This window comes from Ovis aries, chromosome 3 (genome assembly GCF_016772045.2).
Source record: "Ovis aries strain OAR_USU_Benz2616 breed Rambouillet chromosome 3, ARS-UI_Ramb_v3.0, whole genome shotgun sequence".
Lineage (NCBI taxonomy): Eukaryota > Metazoa > Chordata > Mammalia > Artiodactyla > Bovidae > Ovis > Ovis aries.
The window spans coordinates 5906535-5924511 of record NC_056056.1 but is presented as its reverse complement, the minus strand read 5'-3'; the positions used below and the strand labels follow the sequence as shown (position 1 = coordinate 5924511).

Here is a 17977-nt window from a genome sequence, read left to right as displayed (position 1 = left end):
CCAGGCTCGGGCGAGCGCGGGCGGGGGCGGGGGCGCCGTAGGACCACAAATCCCGGCCTGCCCCACGGGCTACGCCGAAAGTGGTTGGCTGGGAGCTCTAGCCCCGTCGGCCAATGGGATGCAGGAGAGGGAGCTGACCCGGATTCTCGGGGACCAATGGCAGTGCAGGGGAGGCGGGAGCTTCCTTACCACTCCTCTTGCCCCTCTAGAGAACCACATTTAACAGATCGTACGGGGCCAGGCCCTGCAGGGCAGGGGGACCAGAGCCGAAAGAAGCCGCAGCGTCTCCGAAAGCGGTGTCTGGAGGGTCCCGGTCCCCACGCGAAGCGCGCACCGGACGTCATCGGGAGGCGGGGCCGGGGCGGGGCCTGGCCTCGTTGTGGAGCGGCTAGTAATCCATCATGGCGGCCGCGGGGGTCGGTGACCGTCCCTGAGCAGCGCCGGAGCCGGAACCGGTTCCTGGGTCCTGCAGCTGAGGAGCCCGCCTTGCGTTGTCCACGGCCCCTACTTGGGCGGGGAGGCCGGGTCTTGCGACGGAGCCCGGGGGATGTGACTGCCTGGCAGCGGCGGCCCTAGCCACGTCCGGGCCCGGGGGAGGGGGGTGTCTCGGACAGAGACTCCCCCCCCAGGCTCGGGGCAGCTGAGGCCGCCGGGCCTCCTCCCGGTTCTATCCTCTACCCGCCTTCGGGGCCGCGAGAGCCCGTCGTCCCGTATCAGCTCCATCCCGGCTCTGGGACCCTGGGGTTGTGGTCTCTTTCCCCAGACCTGGGGACACCCCGTTTCCTGAGGCTTGGAGGAGCGTCGCCCCCGGAGTAAGCCGCCCGTGCCCCCCGCCCCGGCAGCCTCCCTCTTTACCCCCGAGCCGCCCCTTAACTCCGAATCCCGGCCTCAAGTTTGGCCTCGGAGCGCCCCCCTCATTCAAATCCCTTCCCTGCTGTCAAGTGGCCTCCCCTCCCCAGCCCCCCAACGTTGCTCCCGTGAGCCTGTAATGCCCTGACTTCTTCCAATGTCACCTACGGCCCCCTCAGCCTCAGCCCAGCCAGAAACTTTAATGCAGAGGAAAAGCCTGGACTGGTTTCACAGGCCTTTTAAAAAGCGGACTTAAAAAGTTGCTGGCCATGCATTCCTTCTCGTCAGAGGGCCAGCTCCCGCTGAAGTCGGGGTGACCCGTGTCCTTTTCCGGAGAGCAGAGTAGAGAAAAAGCAGGAGCGGCAGCTAGTGTGGCAGGAAATTTGTTGGAAGATGGAGACACCAAGATAGGGGGTGGGTGACTTCCCCAGGAAAAGTTCTGGAGGAGCATTCAAAGACCGATCCACGTTTCCTCGATGTGTGGAAATCGACACGACTTTAGCCTCACTGACCGTTGTACAGCATCCCCTGTGAATATTTCTCTTTAGGTTTTTCTCCTTGAAAGGGAGGAAACTTAGCCAGTAAAAGACACTTGAAATCCAGGAACTTTGAGGTCGCACTGCAGTTACATTACTTCGAGTTGATAAACTGCGAATATAATCGGAACTCCTGTTTGCACACGTCAACCTAAAATCTTCACTTCCTTTTATTGTGGAAGATGTCTTGTGATTGACCTCAGTTACTGACTGGTGGAGATGCGGTGAATGTGAAATCCCACGTAAAGACCGTTTCCTTCTCAGCTCACTGATCATTCTGAAAGATCTTGAACCCTCTTCTGGAAAGGGGTGCCTATCCTTGCTTTATGGGGCAGCAGCCTGGAAAAGTTCTTGGGGACCAAAGGAGGCCAAGTCTGCCTGCCCTGCACTTTATCAAAGGAGCAGGCAAGAAGGAATCATCGAGGCACGGGGGTCCACACTGCAATGTGTTTGTGGAACACGGTGAGTGCTCTTCAAGATTTCTGGTCCTATTTTCCGCTTTGCCATGCGTAAGGAACTTTGGAACCACAGGGCTTGTGTTGGTTCCTTCCAGTTCTACTTAAAACTTCAGTTCCTCTAGGTATCTTTTAATCTCCGGTGGAACTTTCTTTGTATAAGAAAAAGTTACTTGATGACACTGGATGGCTTTATTCGAAGTCTTACTGCTTATTTCTTGCCTGATTCCCTATCTAATTCACCGTTGACCTTGGACAAGCCATTTTACTATTCCAGCTTCCTGAGAAGGTTGGACTTAGGGGATTTCTCAGGATCCATAGTCCATGATTCTGCTCTGACCTACGGCCTGGGCTCTTCCTTCCTCTGAGGTACATGGATCCTTCACTGCTTTATCTGTGGGGAGCTTTCAATCTTATCCTCAAAGGGGTTTGTGCACTCGCCAGAGCTGAAAACCACAGGCCCTAGTTGACACTAATAACCTTGATCTTTTCAGTCATAAGTAGAACTTGAAAATCCTCACTTTGGAGCTGTGTGGAAACAGCTGAAGGGAGGCCACATTCCTTGTGAACTGAGGAGCCCCAGCTTTCAGTGGTTTCACCTGAGACGGGGAGTAGTCCTATCCTCAGAATGGAGCTTTTTCCTCCTTTCTTGGGGCAAGAAAGGTTGTCTTTGACATTTTTATGAACACCACTGGCATTTGAGTGCTGACAGTACATATTATTCTGGTCACGTCCAGTAATTCTGCGTGAAATTTTAACGCTAAGGATCAGCTTAGACCGATGTCTGTGCCAGGGGCCAGCCACGCACCAATTAATTAGTATCCTGTTTGTACTGTCACAGCCTGACATTTTTCAGACCTAGTACTTATTTAAGTATCAGTCAAGCCCACCCACCCTCTGTAAGCAAATGGAAGACGTGTGCAAGTAGCATATACTTTGAAATTCAGTCACAAATACCCTTAACAACCTGTGACTGCAATAAACAAAGTTTTCTATTCAGTGAACTTGTATTTGACAGTTGAGGTTTGATTTTCTAAATAATCTGGGTACTTGGATTTTACTTTTGCCTTGAAACACGAGTTGTATTTTAGCATTGGTTTTAGACAGGTAAATAGCGTATTATGGTACTTCCCACGATCAAGATTTGTAAGTGAATTATTTGCATTTCAACCAGTGATGATCGTGCAACCTTAGGTAGTGAAAATTGTTCAGTCTCTGAGTCACGTCCGACTTTCTCCATAGACTGCAGCTTGCAAGGCTTCCCTGTGCTTCACTGCCTCCCGGAGTTTGTTCATATTTATGTCCACTGAGCCAGTAGTGCCATCCAGCCATCTCATCCTCTGCCACCCCCAGTGAAAACTGGTACAGACATTTTGGAGAGCTTTGACCAATCATATCTGAATTTAAGATGTACATAGCAGTGACCCAGTAATCTCACTTCTAGGAAGCTGTCCTAGCATGGAATAGTGTAGTGCCCTTGGTGTGCCTTTCACCCCTTCAGAGGGTCCAGAGGTGAAAGCTTTTCACAAAAACACAATTCTAAGATGTTGGGCTTCCCCGGTGGCTGAGCAATAAAGAGTGCACCAGCAATGCAGGAGTTGAGGGTTCTATCCCTGGGTCAGGAAAGTCTCCTGGAGAAGGAAATGGCAACCCATTCAAGTATTCTTGCCTGGAGAATACCATGGACAGAGGAGCCTGGTGGGCTACAGTCCATGGGGTCACAGAGAGTTGGATATGACTGAGCTGACCTTAGCATGCACTCACACAAGACATTATTTGCAATTTTCGCAGTAATGGTGCAAAAGTAATGCAGCTTCTAAGCATGAATCAAGGTTGTGGCAACTAACCATAGCAGCCATTGTGTTCTTCATGCCACGCACTCATAGTAAACTAGTAAAAATACATACATACGTATATTTTTTGGTTTTCACTTAAGGATGTTCCTGATGAAAGAGCAAGAAGTATTAATTTTATCAGTTCTCAAGTATTATGTATACATCTTTGTAATCTTCACTGAAGGAACTGGAAAGTACTTCTGTGTGCTGTTTGTCTCTAGGAAGAGCTTTGGGCAGTGGTTAGTTCAAGCCGAACTTGCTGCTTTTTCATAGACTACCATTTTTACTGACAAACTGTGGTTATTCAGATTTTTAAAATGTATTAAAAAGTGTTTCAAGGAGAACAGCTGGTGGTGTCTGTTGTCAATGAAAACATCTTTGCTTTCCAGCAACAATTAGGGTTTTGGAAAACTTGTATCTGCTCCTGTGAAGTAGAGATTGGTGATAATATTTATAAACACACTATTTTGGTATCTTATAATGGAATACATTATTTGGAAGGCCTGCATGATTCAGTGAACTGATATTTTGTAAATGACAACACATGATGTTATAAAGTCAAGCACAGGTAAAAAAGATTCATTCGAGGGGCAAGATGGACCATTGAATTTTAATGTAACAATACAAATATTAATTGATAAGAGTTTTAGATTCTGTATCAAAACTAGCCTTTAGGAAACTACCACTTACTGAGTTTGGTGTAGCTTCAAAGAACAGTATCTACAGTTATCTACAAATGGGGGTAAACAAGGCATTTCCCAGTGAAAATAAACATGTTTTTTTTTAGGTGAACAAATGAATAATTTAAAATTTTCAGTTTAAATTTATACTATAGTAAATATTGATGAGATAATCTATATAAATAAAAGCACTCGGGTTCTATTTAGTTTTCAAGAGTGTAAAGAGGTCATGAGATAAAAGTTTTTAAACTATTGCTATAGAAAGTCTATCAAGAAGTCATGTAGGGGAGTGAGCAAACAAACAGAAATACGAAATCACATAAGGATGTTTATTGCCAGCATACTGTAAATGCCAACACGGAAAGCTGTCGGTGTAATGATAAGTGGAAAAAAGCAATTGGGGGATCAGTCTGCATGGTGTGGCCCCATTTTTGTAAAACAAAAATTAGCTATTTATTTGTTCATGTACAGAAAAAAGTATAGAAGCATTTAGACTGACATAATTGTTAATCTCTAGGGAATTGGGAGTTAGGTGGAATAGCAGAAAACTTTCACTTTTTACTTTGCATTTGTGATGTTTCAGACTTCATACAACAAATTTGTTCTATTTTGTAATACCCAAATTAGGAGGGTCTAAAGAACAAATTGATGACATCTCAACCAAATAGTCAATTCTTTGTGATAAATATTGTTTAATGAAAGAAATTGCCTAGATCATGTTTTAACTGAAGACAAGTGAATTTCTTTAGACTTTGGGTATACTTTTCCCAGGGGAGCAAATGGTTCTTGATCTCTCACAGGCTGATCTTTCTAGAGTTGGCTAATATCCATATAGTTTGGATTAAAAAACTTGCAGCCATTACATACAGTATTGGACCAGACATGAATCTGGAAGCCCAGAATAATGTTGTGTGGTGTGGTGGTGGTGATGAACCTGAATGGAATGGGCAGCTGGCAGCTTTTTGCTAAGATTATTCAGGTCAAAGGGCTAGCCATATGTACAGGCAACGGGGGGAAGGAAACCATGGTATTGTTTCATGGACCTTCTGTTCCTTCCAAATTTCAGTGTCTTGACTAAAAATTCACTTTTGTGAAAGTTGGTAAAACAGGATTGAAAGCATTCTCTAGTAAACTTGTTTACTTTAATGTGTCCTTCTTTTCTCAGCAAATATTTATTGAGCTCACACCATGTGTTTTAGTCATTGGTGATACATTAGTGGGTAAAAGCACCTCCCTGCCCTCCTCAAACTTACATTCTAGTTGGTGGGGTTGTGTTCATTGTTCAGTCGCTAAATGGTGTTTGACTCTTTGTGACCCCATGGCCTGCAGCATAGCAGGCTTCCTTGCCTTTTACCATCTCCCGGAGCTTGCCCAAACTCATGTCCATTGAGTCAGTGATGCCATCCAACCATCTCATCCTCTGTTGCCTCCTTTTGCTCCTGCCCTCAATCTTTGCCAGCATCAGGGTTTTCTTTCCAGTGAGTCAGCTCTTGACATCAGGTGGCCAAAGTATTGGAGCTTCAGCTTTAGCATCAGTCCTTCCAATGAATATTTAGGGTTGATTTCCTTTAGGATTAACTAGTTTGATCTCCTTCCTGTCCAAGGGACTCTCAAGAGTCTTCTCTAGCATCACAATTCAAAAACTTCAATTCTTTGGCATTCAGCCTTCTTACTGGTCCAACTCTCACATCCATACATGACTACTGGAAAAACCGTAGTTTTGACTATATGGACCCTTGTCAACCAAGTGATGTCTCTGCTTTTTAATATGCTGTCTAGGTTTCTCATAGCTTTTCTTCCAAGGAGCAAGCATCTTTTCATTCCATGGCTGCAATCACCATCTGCAGTGATTTTGGAGCCCAAGAAAATAAAACCTGCCACTGTTTCTACTTTTTTCCCATCTATTTTTCATGAAGTAATGGGACTAGATGCCATGATCTTTGATTTTTTAATGTTGAGTTTGAAGCAAGCTTTTTCACTCTCCTTTTTCACCCTCATCAAGAGGCTCTTTAGTTCCTCATCACTTTCTGTCATTAGAGTGGTTTTATTTGCATATCTGAGGTTGTTGCTACTTCTCTTGGCAGTCTTGATTCCAGCTTGTGATTCATCCAGCCCAGCATTTCACATGATGTACTCTGCATATAACTTAAATAAGCAGAGTGACAGTATACAGCAAAACCTTTCCCAGTTTTGAACCAGTCCTTTGTTCCATGTCCGGTTCTAACTGTTGCTTTTTGACCTGCATACAGGTTTCTCAGACAGCAGCTTATGTGGTCTGGTGTTCCCATCTCTACGAATTTCTTGTTGTTTTTTTCATCTCTTAAGAATTTTCATAGTTTGTTGTGATCCATACAATCAAAGGCTTTAGCATAGTCAATGAAGTAGAAGTAGATGTTTTTCTGGAATTCCCTTGCTTTCTCTATGATCCCGTGGATGTTGGCAATTTGATCTCTGGTTCCTGTGCCTTTTTCTAAATTCAGCTTGTACATCTGTAAGTTCTTGGTTCACATACTGCTGGAGCCTAGCTTGAAGGATTTTGAGCATTACCTTGCTAGCATGTGAGATGAGCACAGTTGTGTGATAGTTGGAACATTCTTTGGCATTGGCTTTCTTTGGGATTGGAATGAAAACTGACCTTTTCCAGTTCTGTGGCCATTGCTGAGTTTTCCAAATTTGTTGGCATATTGAGTGCAGCACTTTAACAGCATCTTCTTTTAGGATCTGAAATAGCTCAGCTGGAATTCCATCACCTCCACTAGCTTTGTTCGTGGTAATGCTTCCTAAGGTCCACTTAAATTCACACTCCAGGATGTCTGGCTCTAGGTGAGTGATCATACCATTGTGGTTATCTGGATCTGGTTAAAAGAATCATTAAGACCTTTTTTGTATAGTTCTGTGTATTAATGCCACCTCTTAATCTCTTCTGCTTCTGTTAGTTTTTTGCTATTTCTGTCCTTTATTGTGGCCATCTTTGTGTGAAAAGTTCCCTTGTATCTTCAGTTTTCTTGAAGAGATCTCTGCTGCTGCTAAGTTGCTTCAGTTGTGTCTGACTCTGTGGGACCCCATAGATGGTAGCCCACCTGGCTCTCCTATCCGTGGGATTTTCCAGGCAAGAGTACTGGAGTGGGTTGCCATTGCCTTCTCGGTGAAGAGGTCTCTAGTCTTTCCCATTGTATTGTTTTCCTCTATTTCTTTGCATTGTTCACTTAAGAAGGCTTTCTTGTCTCTCCTTGCTGTTCTCTGTTGACTGTATCATTCCATTTCTCCTTTTCGCTTTCACTTTTCTCAGCTATTTGTAAGGTCTCCTCAGACAGCCATTTCACCTTCTTGCATTTCTTTCTCTTTGGGATGGTTTTGGTCACCGCCTCCTGTATAATGTTATGAACCTCTGTCCATATTTCTTCAGGCACTCTGTCTACCAGGTCTAATCCCTTGAATCTATTCATTATCTCCACTGTATACTCACAAGGGATTTGACATAGGTCATACCTGAATGGTCTAGTGGTTTTCCTACTTTCTTCAATTCAAGCCTGAATTTTGCAATAAGGAGCTCAGCACCAGCAACAAGTAAAACATAGAGTTGCTGAGGAGCTGAATAACAGAAAAGGGGACAGGGAATGTTAGGGGGTGACTTTAGTTAGGGTGGCCAGAGAGGCTCTTTGAGAAGGTGGGGTTTGAATAAAGACCTAAAGAGGAAGGTGAGGGAGCAAGCCATGGAAATAATGGCTTTCAGGCAGGAGGGGAATCAAGGCGTATGGGGGCCCTAGGTCAAGCTTGCTTAGCAGGTTCGAGAAGCCCAGAGTACCTGGAGCAGAGAGAGTGAAGGAGGGTTGCAGGAGATGAAATGAGGGAGCCGGGAGGTTGGCTGGAGAAGAAAGTGGCCTTGTTGTCCATTTCAAGGATTTCGGCTTTTCCTCGTGTGGTCTTGGGAGAATTTCGAGAGAGGAGGACCACAGCCTGATTCATGCTGTAATGCAGTCTCTGGCTGCCTTGTCCTGAAGGGGAGCCAAGGAGGCAGGATCGAGTCCACCGGCTGTTGATGGCACTAGTCTGGGTGAGAATGGCGCTGGCTTGGTCAGGGCGGTGGCTGCGGTCAAGGGGTCAGATTCTGTGAGAATCTGAAGGCTCTCCTGACTAGATTTGTTCTTAGATGTGGCATGTGAGAAAAGTCAGGGGTCCGGGGACTGAGTGACCGGAAACATGGAGTTGCCTTTTCCTGAAATGGGAGCCAGAGGGTGGGAGGGTGAGGAAGCGGCGACCACCTGGAGCTGCTGCTTGCGCTCGCTGCGTGTGAGGTGCCTGCGCGTGGGTATGTCAGATACGCATACATGCATGCTCCAAGCTTGAGTTCAGGGAAGCACTCCAGGCTGGAGAGGGAACCTGAGGGTCACCAGGTTCTTGATGGTATTTAAAGCTACGAGAGTGGATGACATCCCCAAGGGAGAACCTCCGTGTGTGTTTCGCATAAGCAAGGTGCCGTTCGGTAGTTTATGAAGTTAAGACTTGACGCCTTTATGCAGGATTAGTTTGAATTTTTTTTTTTTCTTTTGTGGGGGTCAAGGTGGTGATATTCAAAATTTTATAAGAGAGTGATTTTAACTCATGTTTAAGTTTTAAATCCCATTTCTCTAGGTTTTTCCACCCTAAATCAGAAAGTTGCGGAGTTAAAAAAATTTTGCACACAAGTTTTCCTGTTTTTCTTGGTAGTAAATGTTTTTAATATAAAATCATTTCAATTTGTAAAGCTTTGTAATGCTTTTCTAGTTAGTACTTTTTAAAATTGAAGGTTTTCTTTCTCTAAATTATTTCTAGATTTTCTAATTTTTAAGTTAGTACATTCTATGTCTTTCAGGGTATTATTTAATTTGTACATATCAGATGTTTTATTATGAGCTTAACTGAAAAATGATTATAAGAAATTATTTACTCTCAGTTTAAAACTATTTCACTGCTTTCAAATAAAACTTTATGCAAGGTAATCAAATAGGAACTTGATAGAGCAACAATATAGTTCTTACTATTGTTAAATTACACTGTGTAACCGTACGGGTTAGGAGGTGGGAAAAAGAACAGCTGTTGAGTCTTATAGGTATTGAAGTTCAGTCAGCTCTTTAAATAAAGGGGTTGTTTGGAAAGATTATATCATGTACTTTATGTTAGGGATTGGGGTTGTGATACATGAACTAAGATGCAAAATTGTGTGTTTGTACATTTCTTCAGGCATCCTGTTATTTTTCATAGTCTAATACATTTTGTATGGCTTTGTTTTTCATAAAATCTTATTCCCCATTTTTTTTAAACAAACTTATTTTTGGCATTACAAGTAAGTTTTTTAAAAATTTTATTTACCTGTTATTTATTTTGGCCAAATCATTTTTGGCTGCACCGGGTCTTCGTTGCTGCACGCTGGCTTTCTCACGAAAGCCTCGCCTGGCTTTAATTGCAGCAGGTGAGGGCTACTCTCTGTTTGCAGCCGGCGGACTCCCCATTGCGGTGGTTTGTGGAGCTCTAGACACTCGGCTTTGAGCAGCTGCAGCTGCAGGGCTCCAGAGCACAGGCCCAGTAGTTGGGGCGCGTGGGTTTAGTTGCTCTGTGGCACGTGGGATCTTCCCGGAACAGGGATCAAACTCATGTGCCCTGCACTGGCAGGTGGATTCTTTACCACTGAGCCACCAGCGAAGTCCCTTGTTCCCCTTTTTAAGAAATAAGCTAATAATGTAGAAGAAAATAGAAAATTCAGAAAACAGAAAAATGGGATTAGTAACGGAGGATGATCAAAGGTGATTTAACTGAAAGAGTTTTTACCTTCTTTAAATGAAGCAGCCTAGCAAAGAAAATAATAGAAATTGGAGAAAAGAAGAAATCACTTTGTATTGTTTAGGGACTTTGCCTGTGCCACAGATCTCCATGTGATAACCACTGGTGTGTTGTGAAGTGTGTTGCAAAGAGATGCATTTAATGAGTGGGAGGGAAAAGGACGAGTTAACATGATTGAGTTGGGAATTATACCCATAGGAGTATGTCAGGCATATTATCTGAGTCTATGGGCTAAAAAGATTAAGACCGCTACTTAGAAGATGAGCTGCAGTAAGGGGAAGCACTCCCTTAGGGCCTTCTGTGTACATCTTCTGTGTCGTGGTTGTGCCCCGGACATCACTATTCTGTGTGTTCAAAACCCATCTGCCTTTCAGCACTCTGCTTGACTCCCTCCTCCTTCTTAAAGGCAGATTTTGATGTGTTGTTTTTAAAGTGTTTAATTCCCAGATATTTGGGACAGTCTAGATATCTTACTGATTTCAAAGTTAATTCCATGTCATCAGAGAACATCCTCTGTAAAACTGCAGTCTTTTGATATTTACTGAGATTAATTTTATGGCCCAGCCTTTGACCTGTCTTACTGAATGTTCTATTTCTACTTGAAAAGAATATGTGTTCTGCAGTTGTTGGTTGTAATTTTCTGTAAATGTGAATTAGATCAAGTTGGTTGACAGTGTTGTTTAAAATCTTCTACAGCCTTACCTATTTTGTGTATACTTATTTCATCTGTACTTTTGCTCAGTTTCTTTTTTGGTGTGTTTTGTTGCCGATCCTCAGATGTTAAAAATCACAGCTATGATAGGTTCGGGGGTTTTTTTGCTTTTAATTCTATCTTAAAAAAAAATTTTTTTTTTAGCTTTAAAACCTTTTATTAGAAAACAAAGATGGTGGGGGAGAAGGGGGTAACTAAGCATTTAATCAAAGAAGCCAGGAAAGCAGAGTAATCCCACAGTACACAAAAGAAGAAGAGTGGCAAGAATGAAAACACAAGCTGAGAGATGGAAATGATAAAAAGTGCCGCAAGCTGGGACTCCCCTGGTGGTGCAGTGGCTGAGCATCTTCCTGCCAACGTCGGGGACTCAGGTTTGATCCCTGGTCCTGGAAGATGCCATGGAGCAACTAACCCCGTGCATCACCACTCCTGAGCCACCTCGCCTAGGGCCCGTGCACCCCACTGAAGAGTAGTCCCTGCTCACTGCGACTAGTGCAAGCCCACTTGCAACAGCGAAGACCCAGCACAGCCAAATAAGTAAATAAATAGACAAAAAAAATTTTTAAATATACCAAAAGCTGACTTTGAAAGAAATTTTATCAAACAGGCAAACATCTAGTGAGATTGATGAAGAAAAAGAAAAGGCATACAAGGGCAATATTTAGAATGAAAATGTAACTATAGATATTCTGTTAGTTTTCATGTCATATAGTTTGAAACTCTGTTAAGTCACCAGACTTTTTTTTTTTTTGGTCCTATTTTTCAGTTGAGATGCTTTCTGTTGATCTACAAGTTCACTAACTCTCTGCAGTTTCTAATCTTCAGTTTCTTTAAAATTTTCATGTCAGATATAATCAGTTTAAATTCTGAAGTTTCCATTTGGTTCTTTTTTATAGTTTGAATTTTTCTATCGAGATTCACCATCTTTTCACTCATTAGGTCCATCTTTTCCTCCAAATTCTTGAAGGTAGAGACCTGTCTGTTAATTCAAATATCTGGGTCAAGTGAAAGTGAAAAGTGAAAGTCACTCAGTCATGTTCGACTCTTTGCAACCCCAGGGACTATACAGTCCATGGAACTCTTCAGGCCAGAATACTGGAGTGGGGTAGCCTTTCCTTTCTCCATGGGATCTTCCCCACCCAGGGATTGAACCCAGGTTTCCTGCACTGCATGCCGACTCATTACCAGCTGAGCCACAGGGGAAGCCCAGTCTGGTTCATCTTGGGGTCTATTTTGATTGATTGCTTTTCCCCTGCCTTAGGAGTCACATTTTCCTGCTTCTTTGCATGTTTAATTATTTTTGATTATGTATCAGACATATGCATGTTACACTGTAGGGATTTTCAATACTTTAGAGAGGTTTTCATTTTGCTCTGACAGGCGGTTAAGTTACTGACATGTTCTTTTGGCCCCGTAGGTGGTTTGTATTTTGTTAGAGTGAGTCTGTTTTTGGATTTAACCTTAGTCCAGAGGCAAGGCCCTTACTGTAGAGGACATTCTTGATGCTAATGCTTGACTTTTCTGGAATCTGGTGTTTAGCAAGGTCTCTCTGCTCTGGACTGGCTGCACGTGCGTGTTTTGGGCCCTGTGAAATCTTGGTACTTGTGTTCACTGCTCACCCTCGCAGCTGATGCTGCCTGTTGAGCCTTATGGAATGTCATCTTGCACGTGCGTCAGCCACCTGCTGTTGTCTTACGCTTTCCGCTTCCCAAAGCCTCCACCTCTCGGATGTCCTGCCTGCAGTTCCAGTTGCCTCAGCAGTCTGGAGTCCAGACTGTCTTCTGCAGTTCACTGGGACTGCTGCTGTCAGCTTGGGTGCCATCGTCTCCCTGCACCATGGTTGGGAAAGTGCCCCGTGCAGGAAGTCGGAGCGTCCCTGCTGTCTTCCTCTTCTCTAAGGGTCACCGCCCTGCCTGTCTTATGCCTGAAAACAGTTGTCTCGTTTATTTTGTCCAGTTTTGCATTTGCTTAGGGCGAATGGATATCTGATACTGCACTGTGGCCAGAAGCAGAGGCTCAGGTCTACAGGTTTTTCAACCCGAGCAGTATATATCTATGTAGATTTCTGTGCTTTGATAGCTTCTTTCATTCCATGTTATTTTTGTAAGACTCATCCATGTTGTTGCAGGTATTGGTAGTTTGTTCATTTTCATTGTTAATTAGTATTCTGGTCTATAAATGTTCAAAAATTTATTTGCACATGCTGTTATTGATGGCCATGCAGATTATTTTCAGTTTTAGCTACTTACAAATAATGCTTCTACGACCGTTCTTATTATGTACCTAGAAGTGGAATCGCTTGTTTACACGGTATAGGCATGTTCTCCGTCAAAGAGCTTTCCAGTCACTGCATCAATGTCGTTCCCATCAGCAGTGGAGGAGACTAAGTTTCTTTACATTCTTGTCAAACCTTGATACTGTCAGTGTTTTAAATGTCCACTTTTCATGGGACTCTGCAGTAGTGTCTCATTGTGGTTTTAATTTGAACTTTTTTTGTAACTCATGATATTAAGTACCTCTTCAGATGTTTATTGGCTATTTGGATATCACGCATATATACACATACATCTATGTGTTTCTTATTGGTTCATAGGAATTGTTTATATATTCTCAATCACTTTTTGAATGCATTTATTGCAAGTATCTTCTCATACTTTGTGGCTTGTATTTTTTTTTCTGTTATTCTCTTAATGCTATCTTTAATGAACCAAAGTTCTTAATTCTAATGTTCAATTTAACAGTCTTTATGATTAGTGCTTTTTTTTGGTCCTATACAAGAAATATTTGTCCACCCCAAGGTCATGGAGAAGTTTTATTCTATTACCTTTCGTATTTAGACCTATAGTTCACTTGAAATTGATTTTCTCTATGTAGAGACAATGGTTTGTTCCCCTCCCCCCATATTTAACTAGTTCTTTAACTGAGAAGAATGTCTGCTGCTGCATAAATCAGGCATCCACGTGTGTTTAGGTCTGTGTGGGGATTGCTCACTTATTTGTTCTATTTGTCTGTCCTGGCACCAGTGTCAGGAAGTCTTAAACACTGTAGCTTTAAAGTAAGTCTTAATAGCCAGTGGAGTATGGAGAAGGAAACGGCAGCCCGATCCAGTATCCTCGCCTGGAGAACCCCACGGACAGAGGAGGCTGGGAGACTGCAGTCCGTGGGGCCGCAAAGAGACGCACAGGACTGAAGCAACTTAGCCCAGAGTAAGACTTGTTCTTCGGGATTGCCTTGGCTATTCTTGGTCCAGGTACCTTTTAGATACATTTCTGGATACATTTTAGAATTACTTTAATTAATTTCTATACCAAGGTATTACTTAGTATCAATAGACAGTAGTAGGTAGTAGATATTAAGGTGGATACTATGTTGATAGCTACACTCTCTTCACTGGTAATGCACAAGGGTAATTGTATCCCCAGAGCCTAGCTGAGAGCCCCTGTTATCAAGTTTGGGGACTTTTCAGTAGGAAATAGTATCTTGGATTTACTGTGGGTTTAATTTAATTAGTAGCTCTCCTCTGAGTGAGGTTGAACATTTTTAACATGCTTAAGGGATATACGTGTTTATGTTGCTGCGAACCGTCTCACCAGGCTCACTGTGTGGCAGATCCTAAAGAGGTAACTGCAGGGCCGGGTTGCTTGCCTGCATAGCCCCTACCGCCCTCGGCTCCTTCACTGCCCTGCATCTCACAAGGAACAGCCCCACCCCAGCCTCCAGAGGGGTTCTCGCCAGGCAGTTTTTAGCTGTCGCTCTGCATTAGAATCTCCTTGTGTGTGAGTCACTCAGTCGCATCCTACTCTTTGTGACCCCATGGACTGTAGCCCATCAGGCTCCTCTGTCCGTGGAATTCTCCAGGCAAGAGTACTGGAGTAGGTTGCTGTTTCCTTCTCCTTAGGGGCTTGAGAAGACTTCCATCTAGGTTCCACCACTCGGGAGGATTTAATTGGCCTGGGGAGATACCTTGGGGAGCCTCAGTTTTTTTATTTGTTTTTTAGCAGAGAGATATTTTGCACAAAAGGATTACTGCCAGGGAGGGAAAGGGGCTGTTGTGCTAGAGAGAACACTGTGACCGTAAGGTCTGCAGAGTGTCTCCTCGTTTTCGTTCTTGTTTTTAACCCTCTAGGTGATTCTGACAAGCAGCCAGGACTGAGCACCCCTGCCCTCAGACCTGCACAGCATCTGAATGACCCTCTGATGGAAAGCAAGGCCTTCTTCCCTGGAGCTGGGGGAGGACGGTCTTTGCTTCTGGCAGTCAGTGTAAACCATGAGGCAGCACCTGCAGGCCGGAGCCCGGAAGCCTTGGGAGGCTCGGCACTGGGGTGGATTGGGGGAGTGAGGGGGACGGTGTAGGACTGCTACTGCCAGCTGACCTTTGGACTTTGAATTATGTGACATCACACTGCTTCCCGATTGTTTAAGCCAATTTTGTGTTGGATTTACTGTTACTTTTGGGCTTCCCAGGTGGCGCAGTGGTGAAGAATTCACCGGACAGTGCAGGAGACACAGGAGATAGGAGGGTTTGATCCCTGGGTTGGGAAGACCCCCTGGAGAAAGAAATGGCAACTCACTCCAGTACTCTTGTCTGGGAAGTCCCCCGATCAGAGGAGCCTGGTGGGCTACAGTCCATGGGGTCGCAAAGAGTCAGACACAGCTGAGCACGCCTGCGCTTTCCTATGACTTATACCACCGGTGTTCTTGCAGAAAAGGCAATACATTTTAAGGTTATTTCACCTTTCCATTTTTTGAAAGAAAAATGGCAGATTTATTAGTCTTATGGATTCCCTGGTGGCTCAGACAGTAAAGAGTCTGCCTGCAATTCGGGAGACCTGGGTTTGATCCCTGGATCAGGAAGATTCCCTAGAGAAGGGAATGGCAATGCACCCCAGTACTCTCGCCTGGAAAATCCCATGGTTGGAGGAGCTCGGCAGGCTACAGTCCATGGGGTCACAAAGAGTCGGACACGACTGAGTGGCTTCACTTCTGCGTTTGTATTCTACTTTCACACTTGTTTTTATGTTTTGTGAAACTGGCAAAATTCTGTCTCATAAGGATGCTTCTCCCTACCACGGACTTCCCTTGTGACTCAGCTGGTAAAGAATCCACCTGCAAAAATAAGTTAAAAAAAAGAATTCACAAGCAATGCAGGAGACCTGGTTCAATCCATAGGTTGGGAAGATGCCCTGGAGAAGGGAAAGGCTACCCACTCCGTTATTCTGGCCTAGAGAAGTCCATGGACTGTATAGTCCATGTGGTTTCGAAGAGTCAGGCACGACTGAGAGACTTTCACATATTTGGGCTTCCCTGATAGCGCAGTTGGTAGAGAATCCACTTGCAATGCAGGAGACCCTGGTTCGATTCCTTCCTGAGTCAGGAAGATCCGCGGGAGAAGGGATAGGCCACCCACTCCAGTATTCTTGGGCTTTCCTTGTGGCTCAGCTGGTAAAGAATTTGCCTGCAATGCAGGAGACCTGGGTTTGATCCCTGAGTTGGGAAGATCCCCTGGAGAAGGGAAAGGCTACCCACTCCAGTATTCTGGCCTGGAGAATTCCATGGACTGTATAGACCATGGGGTCGCAAAGAATCAGACGCGACTGAGCGACTGTCCCTCTCCCTACCACACTGTACTAATTGTATCCCTGAAGTGTATTGCTGGACTGCCTTGTTACAGCACCGCTTTGTTAAAGATGATAGGTTATTTTTATTGCCTTTAAACCCAGTCCTGGGTTGGTAGTGCGGCCTGGCTACTGCCACTTCTTGGGAGACTGACTGGGCCAGCCAGTGCCAGCCCTGGCACAGTGCCTGACCCTCCTGTGCTTGGCTGTTCCTGTGGTCAGCACCCCAGCTAATGTGCTGAGCTCCGGGTCAGTTTAAAGAACACAGGACCTCTGGCTTAAGGAGGTGTTGTGTTTGTTCCGGACTGTTTTACATGGAAGCCACATGGTAAAGCGTGCTGAGTGCCCAGGGTAAAGACTGGTCAAAGACTCAGCTCATTTTCAGTGTCTTCCTTGAGGCCTGCTGGTGACCACTCTTGTCTAAATATTAAAACTGCTTCTGCCTCACCACACTATCTGTTCCTGAGAGATGACAGTTGGAAAACCAGATACAGTCATAATGCAAAGAACCTCAAAGTGTAAGATACAGTCAGAACATTGCCGAAGGGGAAAGAAATGTCACAATAATGTTTATCTTTCAATTGCCCTTCCTTCCACAGTAGTAACTGGCGACATTTGACGAGTACATTCAGGTACTAGTCCAGTCCCTTGTGATACATTAAGTTATTTAATACAACTACAGTTTCAGATACTTTTAACAGCAAGGAAAACATGGAAACTAAGAAGTGATCATTATTAGCACATTTGGAAGGTTTGTTTTGAGAAGCACATCTGAGGTAGTTGCTGGGATCAGGTGGTCTGCGTGGGTGAAGGATAACATAAAAATGTTAAATCGTGCTGTTAAAAGTAATAGTGACAGTTATTACTCTCCACCACCACCACCCCTCCCCACCATTATTCAAAACAAAATATATTGTTCAGTGGCTACACGGTAAGGGAAAGTTTTTATCCTTAGAAAAATGTGTGTTTCATTGGTGATATGTAAGCCTTTTCAGCCTAGTAGGGAAAATGGAGCTCTTGAAATACAAAAGTGCGTTTCTTCTGTTATGCGTTAGCAGGAAGCTGCCTGTATAGCCTTGTCTTACTTTGGCTAAGCCATGACATATGATGTTTAATTAGTAGCACCTGCCTTGGCTTTGTCCTAATCTACGATCATGCCATCATGTCATTGTCAGTTAAATGCATAGCATTTCCTGATTTTTTTTTTTAGGGCTCTTATTTTTGAAAAAAGTTTAATTAAGATGTGGGCATAACAGAGAAATAGCTGAGGTTGTGGTGCTGGAGAAGACTCTTAAGAGTCCCTTGGACTGCAAGGAGATCACACCAGTCAATCTTAAAAGAAATCAACCCTGAATATTCATTGGAAGGAATGATGCTGAAGCTCCAATACTTTGGCCACCTGATAACAAAGAGGAGCTGACTCACTAGAAATGACCCTGATGCTGGGAAAGATTGAGGGCAGGAGGAGAAGGGGGGTG

The 17977-nt window shown here is 44.1% G+C and overlaps 2 protein-coding genes across 3 annotated transcripts in view; both read left to right on the top strand.

Moving 5' to 3' along the window:
* Nucleotides 1-376: 376 nt before the first annotated feature.
* ABL1 (ABL proto-oncogene 1, non-receptor tyrosine kinase) overlaps nt 377-17977 on the top strand; it is a 138558-nt gene continuing 120957 nt past the window's right edge. For both annotated transcript variants that reach the window (XM_042248056.2, XM_027966272.3), the window contains exon 1: nt 377-1847. In XM_042248056.2, the coding sequence (XP_042103990.1) occupies nt 1712-1847 (136 nt within the window). In that variant the 5' untranslated portion in view covers nt 377-1711. The remainder of the gene's footprint in view (nt 1848-17977) is intronic.
* LOC132659370 (uncharacterized) lies at nt 1007-1293 on the top strand. The gene has a single exon (XM_060411660.1). It carries the CDS (start codon nt 1007-1009, stop codon nt 1103-1105), a length of 99 nt encoding a protein of 32 aa, XP_060267643.1. The 3' UTR covers nt 1106-1293.